The sequence below is a fragment of the Labrus mixtus genome, chromosome 14, assembly GCF_963584025.1.
Source record: "Labrus mixtus chromosome 14, fLabMix1.1, whole genome shotgun sequence".
Lineage (NCBI taxonomy): Eukaryota > Metazoa > Chordata > Actinopteri > Labriformes > Labridae > Labrus > Labrus mixtus.
In genome coordinates this window covers 8,438,766-8,457,769 of record NC_083625.1, presented here as the reverse complement: position 1 = coordinate 8,457,769, position 19,004 = coordinate 8,438,766, and the positions used below count along the sequence as shown (strand labels likewise).

Below are 19,004 nucleotides of genomic sequence, written 5' to 3'. Positions count from 1 at the left end.
GATAGCTGTGTCTGATGACTGTAAAGAATCCACAGGGACATGTTGAAATGCAGTGTAACTGTGTCAGTTGAGTCTTTTCGGTTGTGGAGAAGTACGAGGAAGAACTGATTTACAATTTTTAAACCGTATGTTTTGTTTTCACAAAATGAAGACTTGCAAGTGGAGTTTTCAGGATAGCTGTGTCTGATGCCTGATGAATCCACAGGGACATGTTGAAATGCAGTGTAACTGTGTCAGTTGACTCTTTTCGGTTGTGGAGAAGTATGAGTCAGAACTGATTTACACTTTTCAAAACTCTCAACGAGCTAGCCAGGAGTCGAACCTAGAATCTTTAATCTTTTACATTAAATTTCACGGTGCTGTATGCAAAGGCAATGTGTCTGTACTCTGCAGAACGGTATGTTGAAAATGACAGTAAAATAACTGGGTGAGTCCTGGGTGAGTCCTGGGTAGTGTGCATTCTAAAACTATGATGATCAAAGGAGAGGCTGGTGAAGCCAAGAGGAATCACAAAAAAGGTGTTCTCTTTGCCACTCTTGCCGTGACCCGGATTCGAACCAGGGTTACTGTGGCCACAACGCAGAGTACTAACCACTATACTATCACAGCCACACTAATGCCTGAAAGAACAGCTTATTGTTGTCGAATGTCTTCAGCACTGAATGTCAAATGCCTTTGTATCTGAAGCCCTTAGTCAAAGTCAGTCAAGTTCTATGCACTTCCGAGAGAACATTTGTTTTCACAAAACAAAGACTTGCAAGTGGAGGTTTCAGGATAGCTGTGTCTGATGCCTGATGAATCCACAGGGACATCAGACAGGGATTGATGAATCCACAGGGACATGTTGAAATGCAGTGTAACTGTGTCAGTTCCCTCTTTTCGGTTGTGGAGAAGTACGAAGAAGAACTGATTTACATTTGTTAAAACTCTCAACGAGCTAGCCAGGAGTTGTTTTCACAAAATGAAGATTTGCAAGTGGAGGTTTCAGGATAGCTGTGTCTGATGACTGTAAAGAATCCACAGGGACATCAGACAGGGACTGATGAATCCACAGGGATATGTTGAAATGCAGTGTAACTGTGTCAGTTGATTCTTTTCGGTGGTAGAGAAGTATGAGGCAGAACTGATTTACACTTTTTAAAACTCTCAACGAGCTAGCCAGGAGTCGAACCTAGAATCTTCTGATCCGTAGTCGCCACTAGCCCACTGTGATGTAAACCTACATTAAATTTCACGGTGCTGTATGCAAAGGCAATGTGTCTGTACTCTGCAGAACGGTATGTTGGGTATGGGTTGCTGCGGCCACAACGCAGAGTACTAACCACTATACTATCACAGCCACACTAATGCCTGAAAGAACAGCTTCTTGTTGTAGAATGTCTTCAGCAGTGAATCTCAAATGCCTTTGTATCTGAAGCCCTTAGTCAAAGTCAGTCAAGTTCATCGCACGGTTTATCCAGCAATGCTGTATCCACTTCCGGGAGAATATTTGTTTTCACAAAATGGAGACTTGCAAGTGGAGGTTTCAGGATAGCTGTGTCTGATGCCTGATGAATCCACAGGGACATCAGACAGGGACTGATGAATCCACAGGGACATGTTGAAATGCAGTGTAACTGTGTCAGTTGACTCCTTTCGGTTGTGGAGAAGTATGAGGCAGAACTGATTTACACTTTTTAAAACTCTCAACGAGCTAGCCAGGAGTCGACCCTAGAATCTTCTCATCCGTAGTCAGACGCATTATCCATTGCGCCACTAGCCCTCTGTGACATAAATGTATGTTAAATTTCACGGTGCTGTATGCAAAGGCAATGTGTCTGTACTCTGCAGAACGGTATGTTGAAAATGACAGTAAAATAACTGGGTGAGTCCTGGGTAGTGTGCATTCTAAAACTATGATGATCAAAGGACAGGTAGTGTGCATTCTAAAACTATGATGATCAAAGGAGAGGCTGGTGAAGCCAAGAGGAATCACAAAAAAGGTGTTCTCTTTACCAATCTTGCCGTGACCCGGATTCGAACCGGGGTTGCTGCGGCCACAACGCAGAGTACTAACCACTATACGATCACGGCCACTTACTTGCCTGAGACACTAGCTTCTTGTTGTAGAATGTCTTCAGGACTGAATGTCAAATGCCTTTGTATCTGAAGCCCTTAGTCAAAGTCAGTCAAGTTCATCGCACGGTTTATCCAGCAATGCTGTATCCACTTCCGGGAGAATATTTGTTTTCACAAAATGAAGACTTGCAAGTGGAGGTTTCAGGATAGCTGTGTCTGATTATTGTAAAGAATCCACAGGGACATGTTGAAATGCAGTGTAACTGTGTCAGTTGACTCTTTTCGGTTGTGGAGAAGTACGAGGAAGAACTGATTTACACTTGTTAAAAGTCTCAATGAGCTAGCCAGGAGTCTAGGGTTTATCAAGCAATGCTGTGTATGCACTTCCAGGAGAACATTTGTTTTATTTCAACTAATCAAAGTGCTTCTTTGTGTTGATTGTGTATACTTGCGAATAGGAAGCTGTCAGCCTGCTCTCAGGACGGTCCTGTATGCCACCAAAGTCAAGTGTGACTCTTGCCCGGGCCACTTTACTACTCAGCAACCTGAGAGGGATGCACAGCACCACACTTCTGCAACTTACCCAGAAACTACTGAAAAAGCAGGTACGGATAATGTATACTGTAATATGTGATATTGTCAGCATATAAAAAGTGGGTAAAATTTGAAAAAAATAATATAATTTTCTTTCCATGTCTCTTAGCTGTGTATTTTTGGAGAGAATGTGGTGTTGGAAGGTGGAAAAATTTGTTTTTCTCCTCCTGGACCCATCAACATCTACCTACCCTACCTCAACTTACTGGATCAGGCCACTTTGCAAATTGGTGATTTACTCTTAACTGAACCGGAAGTAGTGAATTTCTGACTCTATGAAAATGACTTAAACAATTAATTAAAGGGGAAATTTGCCGATTTTCAACCAGCTGCGCAACATATTCATACAGATATTATATGTTTCACTACGTTTATTCCCCTCAGTGTAGAATGAGAACAGAAGGGAATGACATAGGCGCTTTTCTGGACGTTATCTGGATGTAGCACCAATTTTAAAAAAATCTCACCTTTTTACTTCCTATTCAGTCTAGGTTTATGACAAGTCTATCTTCTTAGCGGCAAATTCCCCCTTTAGTTTTTAGAAATAATGCCAATGACATTTTTCTTGATTAATTAATTGACAAGTTGATTTAATCTCCCCCCCCCCCCACCCCCTTAGCTAGAAAAGCAGCTTCTCATTTGTTTTGTCAATGATTCCTGTAATCTTTACAACAAGTTATTTGAATATTTCTGTATTGTAATTTTCCCAGGTAACATCCATAATCTTGGCGCGATGGAAACATCACTTGCTGCTCAGTCCTTGCAATCTAGTTCCAAGAAGCAATCCCATTGTTCAAACAAGAATGAAAAATAGTGTCAAGATCCCATTCCATCTCTGAGCAACTTAAGCATCTCTGGTCCTATAAGCCCCCAATGCTCAGACAGATAGCCATACAATTACACCTTAAGTGATGCAATTTTCTCTGTTCTTTCCCTGTTCTGTGCCTACTGAGAAAGCTAGCTGGATGCTTAAGGTCATGTTAGTCAGTTGTTTGTTGGCTGAAGAGAGACATATGTTGTGGCCAACCTGATGCAATAATTATAATATCTATAAACTGTGATTAATAAACAAATTATGAATTAAGTACTGCATTTTTTTACAGACATGAATGTATATTTGTAAAAACCAATCGTAATCAATTGCATAATAGTTGCAGAATGAGAGACTGAACAATTGTTACATGAGTTTGCTTACTATGTGATATCAGTTTGTGGAAGTTGTTATTGTTAAGGATTATAACCTTTTGAACTGATGGACAAACAAGACCAACATCAATGAAATCCATATCCTCTTTTTCTGTTTATTTTGTTAAAAACTCACTATTCAAAACGTACAAGTCAGTTGACAAAGTGGAGCAGAAACAAGTTAACACATGATAGTGTTTATTGAGGAAAATTCAGGTTAAGAAATTTAGACAGGTTAAACAACCATGTGTGAATAATATGCAGGAGTTGTACCATGCTCATACTACGGTTTCTTCAAGTACAAGCATTGACATGTTAGTAAATTCGAGACATATCTGGTTTCTTTCAAGAATCTGTATGAGGTTGGTACATTATATTATGCTTAACAGTCGTGCACAAATGGTGTCTGACCTTGTAGACATAACAATATAAATATACAGTGAAGACTGGACAACTTGCCAAGCTCACAAATGTTAGCACAATTATTAAGAAACAACACTTATGTGGTTTTATAGACTGAAGAAATACCAGCAATAACTCAGAAAATACATCAAATGCAGTTCAAGGCTTTACCCTTTTGTAATCCAATGCTTGCGAGTAAGTTTCATTGACTTTAATCCATTATTTTTTCATGTAATATTATGAACTGTATAGTCACTCTGATCACTATGGACATCAGTGACCAGCAAATAAACCATTTAGCAGGAAGCATTTCGAAAATTGGATTATGCTTCCATGCATAAATTATTATTGTATTGTAACAAATTGATACATTTCAGGTTAATCTTGTTTTTAATGTCATGTTTTTTTTTGTTACATCAGACAAAATGAATATTTTAAACAAAGATTTTGAGAATAAATACAATAACATTTTGAGAATTGCTGGAAATGTTTCAACAACAATATGTTTTGCATGCTTATATTCCCTCATATTGCTTTTTTAAATTCTGAAAATCACACAAATTAGAGGCACTATTGTAAAGTATTTTTGACTACTGGCACAAAATGAGAGTTAGTATCAAATATTTCTGACCTATGCCAGAATTTCAACATAACTGACAAAAATTTAGAGCGCTTATTGCAAATAATTTTGACTAATGATATAAATTAATTAATTAATTAAACAGACAGCTTAGCAGGTAGGTAAAAAAAATCTATTCAATAGTGTCAACAGTTTTTTGACAAATCACAAAAAAATAACTGAAAATAAATCATATTTTGAATACTTTTGATTAAAGGGAGAAAAGTAATGACAGAAAAGCAGTTAGCTTATGTCAAACATTGTTGATAAATGAGTTTGTTGAAAATTAGAGTGCTACTGTCCCTTTTTGTTTCGTAGCTATGCCAGAAAATTATTGACTGAAAATAAGAGAGTTTATAATGAGCTAATTATGATTTTTTTTTTTTTTTTACAAATGGTAGTAAATAACTGGGATGCAATCACCAAAACATGGAGCGCTAACATCGAGTATCTTTGGCCACATACTAATTGAGAGTGGTAATGTCAAGTTTTTGTTCAACCAATACCAGACATTAGGGACTTATAATTTTTTTTTTTAAAAGGGACAGAAAGTAAATAGTGCGCTTTTTTTCACATCAAAGAATTGGGCTAAATAAAGTAAAAATCTTAATATTAATAAAAAGCAATATTTTGGTAAATAAAACGTCATGGCGGCCTTATTGTTGAAGCACATTGACACTCCGGAAGTCGTATTGTGAAACCGTCAACCGGAGGTCTCTTATGTGCGGTAACTTGACAACCGGTCTCCAGCCAGAGTAACGGTAGCCGTTTCCTCCGACCCCCTCATTGTCTCTGTTTGTTGACGTTTGCTGGAGTACAGGGTTAGTTAGTAACGGGGGTGTCTGCCTGTTCTACCGGGGAAGTCGTGTGGAAGTAATAGAGCTACCGAGCTTAAATGGGTTTTCGAATAAAAAGATGATCGCCTCACTTTCTAGAGGAAGTTTGCTGGATGAGGTTCTTCACGGGGGCTTTAACGAGGTAACGTTTACCTTTCTATACAATGTGTTATCAAATTGGGTTAGCAATAAATTAGCACAGATATGCTAACGATGTACTGGTTCGAACAATAAAGACACAACTTAAGCTGGATCAAACAAATTAATGCAGTTTGTCCAATTAGTGTTGACGCAAATGTGTTGTCAGGACAAAAAATGATTTATTGTGACTCAGTTGTTTCGCTATTAAACGCTTAGTTTAATGGTTGTCTGGAGTAAAATTACCCAAGTATTTTTAGTTTGACTCTAAGATGGCATAACCAAAGCATATTTCGTCATTAGGTCAACAATTAGGGGAGTTTTTCCTCTTTTCTTCACAACGAGGTACGTTTTTGTAAGGTATCCCGGGGCAACGGGCTGTCACGTGACTAAACGGGAGGATAAGGTGGGGTAACCCTGTGAAAAATAGTGGAGGCATCCCCAAACCTTGTTACTCTGGACAGAACATCAAATTGTGTTATAGGTCTTCACAACAAAAGTAAAATTGATCTGGAGTTGGGACAATGGACTGACCCTGACCCCCTCTCTTCTGTCTCAACATAATAAACAAAGGCTCTCATTTGTCATGCCAGTCTAATTTGGCCCCCTTTCTCTAATTTGTGTGCCTGTGTGTGTTTGTCTGTGGTGGTGTGATGGATTTGTGTGTGTCTTACTAACGGATTGCAGCAGCAGCTGGCAGCGTATGTTTCCTGGGTGAACTCCCAGCTGAAGAGGAAACCAGGCCTGAAGTTGATCACAGACCTCAGGGGTGACCTACAGGATGGGGTTGTGCTCACACAACTCATAGAGATAGTTGGTAATTACCCACTTCCACATACACACACTCAAATGACTCACATGATGTGGTAAAGGGAGGTTGTAGGCAGATAAATGAATTAGCCTATTTACAGGCGCATGTATGGTTAAAACATTCGGTTTGTACATTCACACTTGGCCCTCCATTAAACCCAAATATACATGCTCACTAATAATGTGAGTTCTTCCTGAGATGCATCCCTTCAAAGGTCCTTTTTTTAATCAAAAAGTAAAATTTACTGTACAGCTTCACTGTTTGCTTGTCTTTATGAAAACCAGTCATCGCTGGTGTGCACAGATAATGCAAGATGTGAAATTTCATATGGATCTCTATTTCCATCCCCATGTGTACATTAAGTCGTGTTCAAATACCTGCTCCCTCAAGATACAATTTTACATTAGACTGGTCATAGTATGACAGTCTGTGGTTTTTCAGACTAAGAATTTATTGTAACCACAAACTGAACATTTTATTGTCAAAACAGAAACACTTTCATATTTTTTTTTTGTATTTGTATTTTTTTTAAATAAATCTTACCATTAAATTCAACACTGCAAATTATTTTACCCCTTCATACTTTTGGATGGAAATTAACTTTCCATTATTGCAGTAAGCAGATGGTTATGTTCACTCATTTTTATGCTGCATGATTACACGCAATGCTGCAGTATTAGTTGATAGCCCAATGGGGTACTTGTTTTTCTTGGAGATTAAGTTGTTTTACCATTCTTTTTAACAAATCAGTTAAGAATACTTACAACTACTAGAATTTGTTGAGTGTATGATAAATGCAGTGATATCTTTGTATTTATATCTGTAACACTCTTTCAGTTGCCTGTATGCTCAGTTGACATGAGGAAAAAGACATAGCAACAATTTAAAAATGATAACATAATTAATGGTTACAATTTGTAACGTAACTTTGCTGGAGTATGGCTAAACCAGTGCTGAAGGAAATGCCAAACTAGTGGGTTCCATAGTTTTTTATAATTGTTAATTTTCTGTCTTTCAAATCTAATTCAAACCTGGCAGCTGGGGAAATCCTGCAGGGAGGTTACCTCACTCCCCAGAACAAAGAAGAAAGCCGGAAGAATGTGGAGCAAGTCTTGCAGTTCATTTCCTCCAGACATATACGCATGCCACACATTACTGCAAGAGGTAAATTACAAAAAAAAAATCTGTTTTGTCTCTCACTCTTTCTGTCAGATATACATCAAATTATCTAACGGATGATTCTATACTTAAGTCAGAAGATTTGTCAGAAGCCAAAGCTTTAAGAATTTAAAACTCATGTTTACAATACAATATCATTATTCTCATTTTGCATAAGCCATATCTTACTAGTCAGAAAAACAGCCATTATTTGCATGACAACCTTGTTTCACACCAGATCCCTTTTCTGTTTGCAGACATTGTGGATGGTAATTTGAAATGTGTGATGAGGGTAATTCTGGCGTTGGCTGCCCACTTCAAACCCTCTGCCAATCACAGAGCTGCCTCTGGAAGTGGGAGGGCTTTGACAAGAGGCTCTTCCAACCACAATCCACTCTCCACTGTTGCATTAGCACAAGGTGCAGCCGCAGCCCTGGCATCAGCACGACATGATGCCTCACATCCTGCACGTGCAACACGTATGAACAGGTATGTTAACCACAGTAATCCTAAACACAGACACTAAACCTCAAATCATTGTTACTCTCTTCAGGCGGAGTGATCTCTTCCACAGCAGTCTTTTGTTAGTTTCATCTGAGGTCTTGCTGTCCTCTGGTGGACAAACAAGTCATATCTCCAGCATCTCACAACTGCTGACATAGAACTTTTGTCTATATATTTGTTACCAAAATAGCATGTCTGTTTCTTATTTATGACTAGTCTCTATTTTATTTGTCATTTTTTCAGTGGCATGGGGTTTGATATGGAAAAGAGTGTGTGTGTTCGTGCTCTGGTGAAGCAGTATGAGAAAGGAGCTCCGGATGAGCCTGACAATCTTCAGCCTAACAGGTACACTTACGTTTTTTATAATAATTAGAAAATTGTACACTTTCAGCTTAGAGGATTAGATAAAGCAGCATACATGCAGACATTATCAGTTTTCGTGTCCCTTTCTATGCCTTTAAATTTAAAAAAAATAAAGCAAAGTGTTTGTTTGGTTAAGTGAAAACATCTTAGGCTGAAGTACTTTTTGAGTGCACTCAAATAGAAACTCAGACATGGATGAGGTTTATTTTATTAGCATTTATAAACTCTCCATTAATGTAGGCAGGATTCACACTTCACACTCTCCATATGAGCCAAATCACGGTTGTGTTTTAAAAAAAGCAGTAGTGAGATAAAAGGCTGAACAAATGAAAGTTGCAAAACGTTGTTGCAGATTGCTGGCCCAAGGACAAGTGGCATCATTTTGTAATCAAACTCAGAATGAGTGCACCATGTTGCAAAAAAAAAGTATTTTGCACAGCACACTGTATTTTAACATCAGACAATTTAGTGTTTGGAAAAAACAAAGTCCTCTTTGTCTTTATTTATATTTGTCTCTTAGCCAGCAGGCAGTTATTTATCATTCAACTTATCTTCTAACACCAAGCTTTTGAAACAGTAGAGCTCATTTTTGGTTCACTTGTGTGTGTGCGTGTGTGTGCGCGTGCGACCGTATGACTTTGGTCAAAAAAAATCAACCCATCGTTAAATCTGTGAGAAACAAAGGCCAATGTCTCTATCCTTTCAAATCATATGCCCGACTCAAAGTTGTGTTCTGTAGTTGTGATCCTTTCCACCATCATAATGTACCCATTGTAGGTGAGAGCAGACAGTTTTCGGTGTATAAGTATAAGTGAAAGGTGTATGCATGGATTTTGAATGGAAAGAATGACATCCTGCAGATATAAAGAGGCCTGAAGTTGCTATCACATAATGTAATTTAAATTTTGTGAGAAATGCCTGGATGTGTTTGCTGCTTTGGTTGCCATGCTAGCTAGCTGGGGGGCAAGGGGCGTGTCTGCTTTGGAAGAGAAGAGATCATCATGAGGATCTAGAGATGCAGATTCCACATGGAGAGTGGAACATAGACTTGTTCGATGTTTTATGCACTATATTCCGCATGTAGCCCGTGATGGGGGGGACGCAGGTTAAGTGGTAAGACCAGGCTCTTTAAGGCATTTTGGTTGTGTGTTTGTTGCTTTCTTTTCTACTATGTGAGATTGAATGCTTCTTTAGTATAACATGTAATGAGAAAATAGATGGTCTAATAATATTGAATCTGTATGCAGTGTGCTCTTCAAAGTGCTTTAATAGACAAAGGCATCATGATTTGCAAATATCAAGGACTCCTCTTTAGGGGGTAGAAAATATGTGTCTTTTCTATATCTCTTTAAGAATGTAAAGAGCACCTGGCGTGCACAATATTATGTAACAGAGCCCAGTGAAAATAGTGAAAAATAGTACGTAGTAGCAGGAAGATATTGTACTATATTTAAATTACTTATTGTATTTTTTTTTTTTTACTGATCAATGTTTAAATGCACTGAAGGGTTGTCACCATACAAGCATTTTAAACTTAGATATGAGACTAGTAAATATCAAACAATATTGATACCGTTTTTAATGCCTCTGCATCAAAAATACAAATCTTAGGCACTCAACGTTGGGTAAATTTGTTGTTTTTAATTACCAGAAATTGCAAGATAACTCCTGCACGCTGTCTAAATTGCACAGATAGCAGTGTTTCAGTACTGAAACGTTGCCAACATATTTGTGCGACGTATTTGTGAGAAGACAGTGCTCTCTTTCTCTTTTGCTTACAGAAGCTTTTGGTTAAAAGTATAACTGAAGGTCTGTAGATCTTTAAAAGCTTTGGTACATTTTGATACCTCGATACTTTTCCATACCGTCATTTCGTCACTCTACAGCTGTCCTATCCAAATAAAGGCCAAAACACAAAAAAAAAGAAAAGAATTGGATGAACAAAAATGTACACAGTGGCTATGCAAATGACCCCATGCGTCTTTGAAGTAAACTCATTAGTCATTGTTTTTTCCTTCTTCAGCCTCAGCTCTGTTAGTCCTCTGTCGTCTCCAAGAGCTCCACCCAGCAGCCACTCAGAGGGACAGCAGGAGGACCACCAACAACAGGAGTCCATTGGTGAGACAAAGAACTGCACACAGTTTGATGAATAAAGCTTGTTTGATATGTGGTTGAACCTGTGTGACACTGTGTTATGTCTGTGTACATCTGTGTGCATGTAGCTGAGTCATGTTATGCTGTAGTGGAAACCGCGTGGGATGATCCTGTCAGTGAAAACTTGGAGAAGGAGGTGCAGGAGACACGTAAAATGGTGTCAGCTTTGCAGGTAACCATGCATAGTATTGTCCTTTCTTTAACCTGAATGTATTCTTACTTTGAAGCAATAGGATGTATCACTGGTAATAAAAAAAAAAAAACAAGTTTCTTAATTTGTGTGTAAAAACACTTTTAAAGGTCAGAGAATCAGTGGAACTTAAAATAGAGGGTGAAAAAAAGAAAAAAAAAATGCAACAAAATGCATTGGAAACAGTCTTTGCATATGCTCAAACCACATCATGGTTGATTTGACCATGAAGCATTTTGAGCATGTGCACATAATATCAGCTGACAAAAACATCAGAATCATGATCAAAATGATACATGAAAAACCTCCATCATGTGTTTTGTGTCTTTACCACAGTCCTATGAAATCCTTTCATTTGATCATCTTCTTGCTGCATGAAATGGAATTTGACATTTTATAGCAATATAAGTATTTTTAGTTAAAGCATTCCCCTGCTGTGTTTTTTTCAGGTCTGTCTTTACAAGAATGTTTGAGAAAGCAAAATAGAGACTAATGTTGACTTCCTGCCAGAGTGGGATCTGTTTGGATATGTGACATTTTTTAACATATTTATTGAGCTTTCTTTTTAAAACATCTCTTTTTTTATCTTTTATAAAAGAGAAAATAGCCTGAACTATGCAATGCATGACAAAGCAATAAACACGCACATGTTAAAACAAAAAGGCAAAAAGAAATAGCACATCAGAATTCTGTACATTCAGGTCTGTTCATCAGTCTATTGTGTATATCATGCTTCAAGAAGTACAGCAGGCAATGCATCGTAAAGCCTCGAGCAAACAAACATTTAGCATAGGCTTTACTTTGTTTGACATCAAAAAACCATCAGGGTAGGTGATAAGAGTAGCTATTTGAGAGCTCTGCCTTGTTATATGTAATGCGCCAGACAACCTAGCTAGAACTACTACAGCTTTAACTAGTCACAGCTTTCCAAACACACTGACTTATAGTCCAAGTACACGCTGGTGTCACATGTCCTACTCTGGTTTCCAGGCGCTGCTACTGCATGGTTCGCTGCCCGAGGATGAACAGGACGAGTCTTTGAGTTTGGACCAAGGCAGCGCTGAGCAGCAACTGGTAGAGATCGCCTCTCCTTTTTATTTTTATTCCTTCATCCTTTTCTTTTTTGAATTCTTTTGTCCTCTCTCTTCTCTCTTTTTTTCTGTGTCACTCTCTTTGTCGGTTTAAGATATTTCATATAAACAGAGATCATATTTCCCTTTTTAACTGTGGTTAATGTAAGTGTGTGTGTGTAAGCCCATTTGTGTACACAGGGTGACACGGGTATCAGTTTCCCTTCTTTCTCAGTCTATTGTTGTCCTCACACACATCCCGTCTTTCTTTCTCTCTCCAGGTAGTCATTCGCAGTCGTTTAGACCAGAGTATGGAGGAGGCTCAGGAGCTGAAGGTAAATGATTTGTTCTCCTTTTAAACAGTTGTGTTCTTTGTCTTTCATGGTCAGGACAATAGAATCACTTGTCTTGTTTTTGAGAGAATAAACATGTGGAACACACACTGAGATCAATATTTCATTCAGAATGGGTTGTTTGCTGTTTGCTTTAGAGGGAACTGTTGCGCTGTAGGCAGGAGATGAGAAACCTGCAGGCGATCAAGGTGAGACAAAGACGTATCTGCAGTTTATTATCTCATATAGTTGCAGTTGTTTTATAGAGAAGTTTCTTGCTAATGTCTTGACTTGACTATTTTTTTTGATTGTTCAGGACGCTCAGCAGCAGAGGCTGTGCTCACAGGAGACAATGATACTGCAAATGAAGCAAGAGCTGCTCAGAGGCAGCATGACAAAGGATGAACTCAACAACCTGAAAGTATGAAATAGTCTTACATACAATCGCATCTTTATTTAAGTAAATGTTAAATCTTCAACGCCCTATGTCTTGTTGAACCTGTGTTATAGGCAGAGCTACAGTGGAAGCTGGATGAATGTAACAGGCTCTGGGGTGAATGTAAGGTGAGCCCCCCCCCCCCCCCCCCCATTCCTCTCCTTGATCCAATTTCATATTACACATCATCTGTTAACTGAGTTTGAACAAAATAAACTCAACTTGTCTTTTCTGTCTGACTGCTGAGTGCAGAAGGAGGTCGGGCAGAAGGACAGACAGCTGCAGCAGCTCAAACACAAGCTTGAAGAAAGCAAAAAAACGCAGGTATGGATAGCCAGTTTTGGGATTGTAAAGGGAAATTAAACAAGCTACTGTGAACTCAAAAAGGTCCAAAAAGGTCCAGTGCTGTATCAGAATCTCATACAAAGGTTAATCATGGACTCACCGTTGTGGTTTTTTGTGATCAGTGTTGCTTTGCAGTTTTTAACTTTAGCTTCCATCAGCAAATTAATAATCAAACTGACTGATTCAGGCGTATTACTTAAAGTAATTCATTTATTTATTTGCTCACGTATTCTAAAAACTGGTCACTTAAAAAATCTAGGGTAAAGAATGTTTTTGTTTTAAGGTTCATTTATCTTGAAGGTTGTATTAGTGTTTGTTTGGCAGAGTAATTTGCAAAGAGAGTTGGAGCATAAAAAGAGCATGCTTCTGGTCGACTTTTTCTTAACGGCCTCTTACTGGTTAACATATTGATTGCAAAGCTGAGTTAAAGGTTCAGTCTGAATGAGGAAGTCCTAAATCCATATGAACACTTCTGTGCTGACCCTTTCTCTTTTTTTGTCTCTCTTTTCAGATTCCCACAGGCACTGAAAACAACGGATATTCTAACTGTGGAAACCCAGCTCCCTCCATGTCAGATGTGAGTATTTTTTCTTTAAATGAGGCTGCTCAATCAGTTCTGCATGTCTTGCTTTTAACAAATCACACAGTTATGCTCTTGCATTCTATTGTGTGCAGTATGTGGGCTATTGATAAGACACAAGAACCCACAGTATGTTTGTAAAGAAATGCTGGTTATAAGACCCTTACAAGTAGTAGATTACCTGGACGTTACTTCGAAAAGTACAGCATGTGTAGCACATTGCATGGGGCAGAACATGCTCAACATACACAAAAGGCTACTTGTGTACTTCAAGCATGCACTTAGCTGTTGATACTAAAAATATTTTTTGTGTTTGTGCCCTGTCAGCAGGCAGAGGAGGTTCAGCTGCTCAGGGATGCTCTCAGGAGTTTGAGGAACAACTTCAGAGACCACGACCCACAGCACCATACACTGGACACCCTGGAGCAGGGCATAGTGTCACTAATCGACAGGCTGCATGTTCTGCATACACACAGGGTACAACAATCAGTCTCACAAAGCAATTTTTCTAAAAGAAAAAAAAAGAAAGTTATTTTATTTCAAAGTGAACATAAAACATAAAAATAGCCTCTTAAATGGTGTGTTTTTGTGGGTTAACAGCCAAAGCCCTGTGTTGTCATGTGATGTTGAGGTTTCTGTGTAACTGCTGTGTTAATCTCTCTGTACAGATTCTACATAGAATTGTAGAATCTGTTCACGAGGGGTCTGGATTTTCAGCATGGGATGTGTTCCGGTTTTGGTTTGTAGTATATTTTTGTCCGAGCTGTATTGAAATTAACGTGTGTACGGCAAAAACAAGGTGCAACGTTTTAACATTCCAGCTCCCATCAGCAGTAATCTAACAATAATTTATTGGTCCCTATGAACAGATATCAAGATAAAACTGCTGACAATCAATTGGAGATCAATCAATTCAACTTCAGCCACAAATCTGCGTGACACTGAGTCTTATTAGAGCCAATCGGCGTTTAGATTTTCCAACTTCCTGAAAAACATAAAAAAATCGTTCCAACCTCCATTTAACAAAAAAACATTTGAAGAGTTGTTCTCTTCTCCTGTTGAGGACAGACCTGACCCTTTTACAAATCTGCTTCATAATGTTATTTCGACATAACTTAATTACCGTTAATCGCAAGTAAATCACGAGAAAATCATTTTCTCTTTCTGGCTCATACTGCTGGAGTGAGTCAGGGTGAAGCTGCTGTATAACGTACTTTACTGTTGAAGTTAGACTCAACAGATGAACAGGCCCTACTCCGGGATGTCATGGACAATGAAATGACAGCGTTTACATTCCTGCACATAAAAAAGAAGTCTTGTCTTGTCACTTACCGCTGGCTTTGCTGGAATTACAAAGACATTAACATGTGTTCTCAGAGGCACATATCGTCATCTATCAGACGGTGATAAACAAGGATTGCAGAAAGATTCCGAGAATGCTGCTGTGTAAATAAGTGTGAAGGCCATGAAAGAGATTAGATTGTAAAAAAGGGAATATAATCGGCTGATTTTATTTATTTTACAAAAAAACTTCTCATATATGGTCTTTTTGGGAAAACAAATCAACAGTTTTTTTTTTGTATTTCTGCAGGGAAGAGGGAAATCTCCAAGACGCAAAAATCAACTCCCGGACTCTGATGCCTGGCCTGGTACAAGTAAGTTACTCCAACACACATCCACCAAATAAACATGCAATCTTTCCATACAAGGTTATTTTTCTCCTGCTAACTGTTTTTTCTTGGTCATACAGAGGTCTGTAACTCCAACAGTGTCCCCTCTGTGTCCACTAAAATTCTTTATTTTACTGGAAAATCCTCAACACCTTCCATGATCAATATACCGAAGAGGTACGTGTGTGTAGTGTTCTGTATCTGGACACTGTAATATTTTACTTTTGCAGACTGCATTGGTTATCAACCTAACACAAAAATGTACAGAGATAATAAGATACACAGAACATGATAAAAGGCTTTCTGTACACACTTTACAGGCTTGGTGAGGTGACTCTCAAGGATGTTAAGGCAGCTGTGGATCGAGAGGGGAACTACAGGTACCACTTCAAGGCCCTGGACCCTGAGTTTGGCACTGTGAAAGAAGAGGTGAGAGAGTGCTGTGATTCTGCTTAATGTTGCTGAGTACTGTGCTCATGATGGATTAAAATTGGGACTTTGTAATATAGCAATGAGTAATTTACTCCATTCCATTATCTATACTGCTTTTCCTGTTGGGGGTCGGGGAAGAGCTGGAGTCGATCCCAGCTGTCATTGGGCAAGAGGCAGGGTACTCCCTGTTCGCCAGTCAATCACAGGGCTGACAACCACACATTCGTTTACATTCACACCTACGGACAATTTAGAGTCACCAGTTGACCTAACAAGCTTGTCTTTGGACTGTGGGAAGAAGCCGGAGTACCAGGAGAAAACCTACACTTGCACGGATGGGAACATGCAAACTCCTCCCTGTCCAACAGGGATTTGAGCCAGGAACCTTCTTGCTGTGACCACAGCAGGCAGCTGTGCTAACCAATGCACCAACATGCAGCCGGCTCTTTTACAAGCTCTTTTGTAATAATAAATAAAGATTAAGATCTTTTACCTGCTTTTTGTAAAGTGTCTCGAGATAATATTTGTTGTGAATTGGTGCTATAAAAATAAGGATCGATTGATTGCTGGTACAATAGTGTAAAAAAGATGTGACACTTCTCGTTACTGTACCCTGGGTACTCCCAGCTTTAGGCATTAACCTGATTTGTGCTGGACTGTGACTACAAAGTCCATCATCTTTGTTCTATTCAAGAGGCATTCCTACATAGAACACATTGAAGAAAATAACTTACCGGTAATAGTCATACATGATGATTAAAGTCCTTCTTTGTGTTTGCTCAGGTATTCCAGGATGGAGCAATCATTCCAGGCTGGGAAGGAAAGATTGTGGCCTGGGTTGAAGAGGACCACGGTGAGGAAAGGTAACAACACGTTTATTCTTTGTATTTTCTCAAAATGTTTCTGACTCTCTGTGGTAAGGCACACCTGATCTTCTCTGTTTTAGACCAGTGTAGGTTCAAGATGATGGGCCGTGACACTTTCTTTTTGCTCCTGGACCCTCTGATCCCAGAGGAACATCAACACAGCTGCTTAGAACAAAAGGCACAAGAGGACCCTTCCTGGATTTTCATCATGACTTGTTAGCAATAGATGTGGGTGGATCATCTGGTTTTAAACCAGACTGATAGCCAAACTCCCTCTGGAAACAGTTGATCTCTCTAACTGATGTCCAGAATATTGTAATGCTCAGTGCCTTACAAAGAAAATGTATTATGTCATTAGTATTTCAATGATTGAGCAGTACTGGAATCAAAGAAATAGAAACATTGTTTTTAATTTTCTGTTTCTAATATCAGATAAGTGTTGTTTCACCTGTAGTTCAGCACAGAGGTTTGCACTGAAGAAAAAAAAAAGTCCTTATATAAGTAAAGCAAATAGAACCAGATTACATGCTAGAAATATGTATTTTCAATTGATCTTTAGCCCAAGCAAATGCCCATCTGAATTTAGAATGTTATAATGTAATTTGTCTGTATTTTATAAATTATCAAAAAAAAAGACTACATATCTAATGAAAAAAATATTTGGGGAAAACAAGGGTGGATAAACTCTCAAGAATTCATTTTATCTTCATTTTGGTCAACTGCTGACTAAAACACTGACCAGATACCACCTCCTCATATTGTTTTAAATATGTTTTAAAAGACAGCAGTGAAAGGAGGTTTTATTTGTAAGCCTGTTTTACTTTTGAGGACTCAAAATTCAGAAGTTAATTCAAACATGAGTCTGTCTAACAAAAATGTGCGTTAACATTCTCAGCCTGAACTGCTGTCACTGAATCAAATGATGCTGGAACTTGTTTGTTTTCACGTAGAAATGGAAATAAAAGGCACTGTTATTTTGTTTACTTATAGATATCTAGTACATTTTTGTTAAATATTTTTACATTAACCCTTACAGTTCTTTTAACTAGTCACTTAACTGAAGAGAGATTTGTTTGAGGTGAGATGCCTCTGCTCCTTTTTGATAGATGCTGTGGATGTGACTTTTTCCTTAATGATTCAAACTGACTTATGCTCAGATCTAGACTTTCTCACTATTTATGGTTTGTTTGTGTCTGTGTGTATGAGGGTGTGTGTGTGAGAGAGATCCGGATGGACCTTTGACTTATAAATGCCATACGAACAGTGATCACAGCTGTTGTTCTTGATGCAGTAAAATGTTCAGCTCTAGTTTTAGGACATTTTTTGACCTCTCAGAAGTCTGTACATTAAGAAACAGACTACTTCAAATAAATGTTTTCTTAACTCTGCTTCTATCTTCCCATTTTGGGATTCATTTTCCAACATGCCAACAAAAATATCCATCAGTCTACATGTGAATGCCATGACTGCCTTTGTAAAGTGTATTATTTGCTTTTGAAATGCATTTGTTTAGCATGGATTTGTTTGCTTGAGAAAAAAGAATGGCCTTTGTTGAGTTTCAGAAAGACATATTTTACAATTAAAACTGTTTTGTTTTTAACAGAAGTTGTGTTTCCATTTATTTTGTGTGGGCTGTCATTAATCAGGGGAACTACCATATAAAGGGCTTTAACAGAGAGGTTCGCCATTACATTTGTAAATAAAATTCACATTCCTCTATATTTAATATTTTAATCTGCATTCCATTAGATGTGTTTCATAAACAGAATAAGATAAATTACACATGGATACCCATCAGGATTTTTAAAGCTAGATGAGTAAATAAAATAAACTGTAAAGTGTCTTGAGATAACTTTTGTTATTAATTGTAACTAGGCCTATATGAATACAAATGAATGAATTGATCTTTTTCTTTCTGCATGTCCCTCTATGCCACTTTCCAAGCTCAACACATCTGCAGCTGATGGCTATTCAACACGAGTTTGGATCTGCTCGAGGTTTCTATCTGTTAAAAGAGTTTTTTTCTTTGCACTGCTACTTTGATTAATGTTGCTTTGTGATGTGCTCATGGTGGAAAAATCTTGGGTTTTTGTAAATAATGAAATTAAGAGTTTGGTGTAGACCTGCTCTTTTTTCAAAGTGTCTTGAGGAGAAACTTCTTTTTGAATTGGCGCTACACAAACAAAGATTGATTGACTGATTGATGTTATACTCCAACAGTCCAGAAATAACAAAAAACAACTTTAAGTTCTGCAGAAGTG

At 38.2% G+C, this 19,004-nt stretch overlaps 2 protein-coding genes and 2 non-coding genes across 6 annotated transcripts in view; 2 read left to right on the top strand and 2 right to left on the bottom strand.

Annotated features, from left to right (window-relative positions):
- LOC132988731 (cilia- and flagella-associated protein 54-like) overlaps positions 1–4,568 on the top strand; it is a 96,851-nt gene extending 92,283 nt beyond the window's left edge. Inside the window, 3 exon segments of the mRNA XM_061056304.1 lie at positions 2,517–2,663; positions 2,762–2,882; positions 3,363–4,568. Coding sequence (XP_060912287.1) covers positions 2,517–2,663; positions 2,762–2,882; positions 3,363–3,466 — 372 coding nt within the window. The 3' untranslated portion in view covers positions 3,467–4,568.
- On the bottom strand, positions 538–609 carry trnah-gug (transfer RNA histidin (anticodon GUG)). The gene has a single exon. It is a non-coding gene; the product is annotated as a tRNA-His (tRNA).
- Positions 2,002–2,073, bottom strand: trnah-gug (transfer RNA histidin (anticodon GUG)). Its single transcript has one exon. It is a non-coding gene; the product is annotated as a tRNA-His (tRNA).
- A 1,030-nt stretch (positions 4,569–5,598) lies between the features above and the next one.
- LOC132987876 (dixin-like) lies at positions 5,599–18,348 on the top strand. Of its 3 annotated transcripts, none has more exons than XM_061054850.1 (20): positions 5,599–5,836; positions 6,523–6,649; positions 7,682–7,807; positions 8,059–8,290; positions 8,549–8,650; positions 10,692–10,786; positions 10,891–10,994; positions 12,003–12,086; positions 12,364–12,417; positions 12,573–12,623; positions 12,731–12,835; positions 12,925–12,978; positions 13,103–13,174; positions 13,707–13,772; positions 14,103–14,252; positions 15,367–15,430; positions 15,526–15,622; positions 15,766–15,874; positions 16,661–16,740; positions 16,824–18,348. In XM_061054850.1, the coding sequence occupies exons 1-20, from the start codon at positions 5,774–5,776 to the stop codon at positions 16,831–16,833; spliced, it is 1,845 nt and encodes a 614-aa protein (XP_060910833.1). In that variant the 5' UTR covers positions 5,599–5,773; the 3' UTR covers positions 16,834–18,348. The 3 variants fall into 3 exon arrangements, with proteins under 3 accessions (XP_060910833.1, XP_060910834.1, XP_060910832.1); XM_061054851.1 differs by having other exon boundaries at positions 5,600–5,836; positions 6,520–6,649; positions 14,106–14,252; XM_061054849.1 differs by having other exon boundaries at positions 5,600–5,836; positions 6,520–6,649.
- The last annotated feature ends 656 nt before the right edge of the window (positions 18,349–19,004 follow it).

Coding starts and splice junctions, on each gene's coding strand:
- LOC132987876 (XM_061054849.1), top strand. CDS start 5,774: ATGATCGCCTCACTTTCTAGAGGAAGTTTGCTGGATGAGGTTCTTCAC. Junction 8,291..8,548: donor CGTGCAACACGTATGAACAG/GTATGTTAACCA, acceptor TCATTTTTTCAG/TGGCATGGGGTTTGATATGG. Junction 12,087..12,363: donor GCAGCGCTGAGCAGCAACTG/GTAGAGATCGCC, acceptor TTCTCTCTCCAG/GTAGTCATTCGCAGTCGTTT.